The sequence below is a fragment of the Mastomys coucha genome, unplaced genomic scaffold (genome assembly GCF_008632895.1).
Source record: "Mastomys coucha isolate ucsf_1 unplaced genomic scaffold, UCSF_Mcou_1 pScaffold21, whole genome shotgun sequence".
Lineage (NCBI taxonomy): Eukaryota > Metazoa > Chordata > Mammalia > Rodentia > Muridae > Mastomys > Mastomys coucha.
The window spans coordinates 32390386-32395871 of NW_022196904.1; the positions used below are offsets into that span (position 1 = coordinate 32390386).

A 5486-nucleotide genomic window follows, 5' to 3' on the forward strand; every position below is an offset into this window, starting at 1 on the left:
CCCCTTAGGATGAACAACAATATGAACTAACTAGTACTCTCAGAGCTCCCAGGGTCTCAACCACCAACAAAGGACTGCACATGGAGGGGTCGGATTGTTCTGGCAGCATGTGTATAGTAAAGGATTGCAAATTCAATCATCAATAGGAGGAGAGGACCTCAGCCCTGTGAAGCTTCTGTGCCCCAGTATAGGGGAGTGCCAGGGCCAATAAGTGGGAGAGGGTGGGGTGGCAGGCATGGGGAGGGAGGAGGCAACAGGGGTTTGTTTTTGTTGTTTTTGTTTGTTTCTTTGTTTTTTGGAGGGGAAAGTGGGAAAGGAGAAATTTACATGTAAATAAAGAAACTATCTAATTAAAAAAATGTTAACAAATTCAGATAAATTCAGAAGATTACATTTTTATCTTTCAGGGATGTAATTCCCCTTCTTGTGTTGTTTTCCATTTATTACTCTTTTCTCATCATAATGCAATCAAAGTTAAAAAAATCCAAAGTATAAAAATGAAGGGCCCACAAACAGAGAAATAAAAGGAGTCAAACCTGCAGAGATGATGTTTAAGGAACACAAAGACAGCTTGGGACAGAATGTTGCAGGCAACCACACATTTTAAATCAAAAGGCTCAAAGCATTGTCATTCACCATGAATTGTTTAGGCAATTATCTTATTGATAAGATTCCTCTCAGCACAAGTTCACTGTCATATATAAAGAATAGCATCCCATTTTGGTCCCCAGCTCTTACAATCTACCACATCTTGTGTAGAGTTTTATGATTCTTGTATGTACTGGTTGTGCTGGATATTATTAGTTGGGGCTGGGAACTCCATAGTCAGTTGTTCTCTGTACAACACTAACTGACACAGGTGAGAAATCCTCACAAAGCTTCCCTTCAACAAGAGTAACAGGAAATTAACAGGAACAGAGTAAGAGTAAATCTTATTCAGGGATCAACCTTCTAATAGGTTAGCAAACCACAATGTGTCAGCCCTAAACACATTTACACACCATGAAATGTTACCAGTGGGTGGTATACATAAAGTCATAAACACATAGGTGTTTAAGAGTTATACATAAATGTCACCAGTTACAAAAAGAGGGGAAGGGAAAAAGAAGGAGTTATCAAGGTAAATTAAGCAAATACAATATTCATATACAAACTCCCTGATATGTAAATTTTAAAATCAAAAACACTCCTAGAGTACAGAGAAGCATGGTGGTCCTAGGACTCACCTACAACAGCAACAGGTCAGATCCAGAGGCATCTGTGATTTCAAGGCCAGACTATTCTAAGAGACCATGTCTCTTTACATAAATGTGCTCAGGACAGTGAAAAGGCAGAAGCTTGAGAAGTTATCTAAGGCTCTCCTACCACTAAACACTTCTCCTCTGGGACACAGTGTCGCAGCAGGTATTAGAGCAAGACAAAGCAGAGCAAAGAAGGGCGGTGTCTAGGTTGGAGCAAAGGTTGAACCAGTTCAACCATGAATTCCACACCCACAGAGGAAGAACTTGCAGCTCATCAAATGAGTGTCATTCTGGCTAGTGCCAAGAATCAATCTGAGCCCTTGCAATTGGGATGTTGGAGGAAACTTCAGTCTTAGTCAATCCCAGGCAGTACAAACTGGAGATAGCACTGCTCCCCACAGGAACCTGGAAAGCATCAACCTCACCATTTTCCAACTGTCTTCTTCCTCCCTACAGAAAATTTCCCAGCTTCACCTTTCTTTGGGACAGAAAGGTCTCTGCAGCTTTCTCTGCCTCTGCTGAGCAATTCCACACACTCAGGAAGGGTGTGCAACACCTCCAGGGTCTCTACCCAAGATGTGAGTTCAACATGGCTTCTGCCATCATCACCCAGCACTTCTCTCCAGTCACTCATGGGTAATGCCTATCTTAACCCACATGCTGGCACAACCATGCTGACAGTGCTGACTGAGCAGGGCCAGAACTCCACCTTGGCATCTTCCTATCCAGGTGCTCTCAAGTGGAATTTCACTGGAAGCACAGGTGGGAGGGAAGATGCACTCCAGGAATTCAATGTGACTAACATTGACCAGGACACTACACTCTCCACCCTGGCTGTGACAAACCAGTGTGATAAAATTTTAGATCCCAATGCCATAGTTCCTTTCTATCCAACTATGTCTGCGGCTTTATCCAGGTCACACCAACACAGATGCTGAATCAAGGATACAGCCTGGTACCTTCCTACCAGGAGGGTAGCCAGGTCTATTACTATGAGCACAACAGCCTGGGCCCTGTTATAGGTGGAGAATTTGGGCAGTGTTTGCAGGCCCATGGCTCTGTGTCCTACCCTGGGAGTCAGACCTCTGTGCTCCAACCAGAAATGGTGATGGTGCTGAAGGAGATTCAGCCAAGGAATGTCCAAATACCACTCTTTACCTCTGCCTTCTCCTACTCTACATCTGCTCAATCCATGCCAGACAACAGTCTTCCCGGTGAGTACAGATCCAGGAGGGAAGGAGTGGGATCAGCACTCCAAGGAGACTGACCTCTACACTTTAGTAGTGGACACTCCACACAGAGGGAAAGTGAGTGTCCTGTCAGGCTAAGTCCAGCTGTGGATTTCTACCACCACCTTCAGACTCTATCAAAAGAGAGAATGCAAGGCCACAGTGAGTGGCATCCATCCTGTTTTAAGGGATATCCATGGAGCACACCATAGTCACACATGTAACTTACTACCCAAGATAATCAGTCCCATCCACCCAAACACTGCTATGGACCCCTTCCTAGTCTTTCTTTTGCTGTGGTACTTCAGAGGTAACCCATGTCTAAGAACATACAATCATGTGGACATGTTCTCTACTACTGAGTCACACCAAGCCCAAGAATTTCAAATTCTCATACCATGTTCCATTCAAATTATTAGATTGTGAAACATGTGGCTAGAGAAAATCCTTGGTTGTTTAAATGCTTGCCTTGCAGGAGTGCCTAAGTCAGTTTGGATACTTAAACCCACATTAAAAAAAAAAAAACAAGATTCTGGGGTCATCTGAGTAATTATTCAAAGGGTCAGGTAAGTTTTTAGAAATTATGGACCAGACAACCTACCTAATAGCAAAGTTCCACTAAAATGAGAGGCAGTCTTAATGAAGACAAAGGGGAAGGAAAGTGAGGAACATATGTCCAGGGAATTTAGTAATCGACCCACTGAGGGTTTTCCTCCACAAACCACACAAGAAGGAAAACAAAAATATCTGAGAAAGCATGACATGCAATGGTCTGCAGAAACAGAGCAGTTTTCCACCTGTCTGCCAACAGAGGAAGCATCCAAGCTCCTCAACAAGAGCTCATAGGAGTGCCCTCACAGTGTTGCAGGGGCCAATGCTGTGGTCCTATGAAATGGGGTTAGGAGTGGGGAACATCACATTTACCCCAGGCATTGACTCCTTCATTGACTCTTTTCCAGTGGTTCAAATGCAGACATCCCTGGGATTGCCACCTTCAGGGCAGACACAATGTCAGCTCCAGAGTTCAGAACTCTGCAACACATTTGCCCAGGTTTCCCAGATAAGGCTACCAACTGTCAACAGAGACAGGGCATTAGCAGCCCCCATCCACAAACCTTCAGAAATCCTGGCCTTGCCTCCAGCTCCAAGTCTGGAACAAACAGGGAACAAAAATATGACTGAGATAAAAGAAGAGTTTTTAAATACTCTGGATAAATATGAGGACACAAAAGGAAACCAAGACACACCAATCGTGACTTTGAAACATCCTGACTTGCAGCAGCCTCTACACTGCATTGATACTGAGAGTCTAAGGCAGAAGCCTGCTTCTGATAATGCCCATTTGGGAGGCATCAGCTTGGGTCCAAAAGAGCTTGTGGGACTAGAGAATGAGATTGGATCCAGCTTTGACTTTAAAAACATGACTACACTTGAGGCAGACATTCAGCTTCCCCAACTCCTCAACACCCTCACAGATATAGACCAGGATCAGTGCTGTGACAACTGGAGAGTCATCAGTGGTCCCTCTGACCAGGTGAGGAAGAATAAACATAAATCCTCTGAGCTGCTTGAGGAAGCTCCTCAGGCCAAAGTCCAGCACCTGGACCTGGTAGAGGGAGAGGGGGCTCTGTGTGTTCCTGGTGCTACTGAAAACATGGCAAAGCACAAGGAGGGCAAATCTCCCAAAGTGCCCACGAGCAAGAACAGAAGAGTCAGAAGACAGTGGCAAGAAAGACCAAATGGACCAGAGAACAACCCTAAGAAAACTGACAATCTTGAGCAGTCAAGGAACAAAGTCAAAGCAGAAGAGAAGGCCACAGTCTCCAAGACCAAGAAGAGGAATCCACCTGAGCTCGGTCAAAACAACTTTAAGAAGCCTCATACCCACCTTGGCATGCACATGCTGGAGTCCCTGCAGTTCTTCCACCCTCTGGGGAAGAAGAATGAGATGAATGAGAAGAAAACTGGCATCTCCTCTTTCAGGGGTCTGCGAACCTTCACCAGCAACAAAGATCCAGGATCAGGCCCAGTTACTACAACAGTGCTAAACATGCCAGGTGAGGGCAAGGGTCCTCCCAAAGGCACAGGGAAGGTTCAGAGAGCAGAGAGCAGAGAGGACAAAGACTGTCTATCTCCATCCCAGTACGAGCTGCCCCCAGCTGGGAAGTTCAGATTAGTACCTCTGCCTTTTCCAACCCTTGAGAAGCCTCAATCCAGACCTGCTTCTAGAAAGCCCCTTTCCCTGGCTTTACGCAGGCCCACTGCGACTTACCCTGTGCAGCCTCACTCTCACTCATCTCATCCTACCACACTCAGGCCAGCCCAACCACCTCCTGTCAGCACTTCTTTGATGACCTCTGCCAAGCTAGCTCCTTCAGTTTCCTCCAGTGCCACACCACCTAATGTAAACAACCCCATCCAGTCTAGTGCTGTGCCCCAATTGGCCACCTCAAGACCTGCACCATACAGAGCATCATCTCACACTTCATTCCAGAGACAGCTTGTTACTGATGCCAGGAACAAGGTACCATCACCTCCCAAACCTCAAACCCAATATCTGCTGCAAGACTTCAGCTGCCAACCCATTCCATGGAGGAAAATTGACATTCTGGGACCAGTTGTCTCACAGCCCATCACAAAAGAGCAGAGGCCAGAGAGGGAGGCCATGAAGAAGCGAGCACAACAGAAGCGTGAGAATGCTGCAAAGAATCCTTCTACTGGAAAACTCCAGGTTTTCCTTCAGAGGGAGAAGGATATGGAAATTTCTCTATATTATGGCTATGCAATGTAAGAGCTGCCAAGATCTTTGTAACAAAGTGCATTTGGACATACACTTGAAGAGATATATTGACTGATACAGATGAATAAAATGACAGAAAAATGTAAATATGTATATACATAGGTATATGTGCAGGAATATAGAAGACTAAGTAGATATAGATGGATAGAAAAAAACATACCCACATGTATTTGAATAGTTAGTAAAATGCCTATAGAATGTGAAGTTGGTTATTTT

At 45.0% G+C, this 5486-nt stretch overlaps 1 protein-coding gene across 1 annotated transcript in view; it reads left to right on the forward strand.

The window, feature by feature from the left end:
- Positions 1-2050: 2050 nt before the first annotated feature.
- Positions 2051-5486, forward strand: part of LOC116102063 (uncharacterized protein C2orf78 homolog) — a 135806-nt gene continuing 132370 nt past the window's right edge. The window contains 1 exon segment of the mRNA XM_031386263.1: positions 2051-2455. Coding sequence (XP_031242123.1) covers positions 2173-2455 — 283 coding nt within the window. The 5' untranslated portion in view covers positions 2051-2172.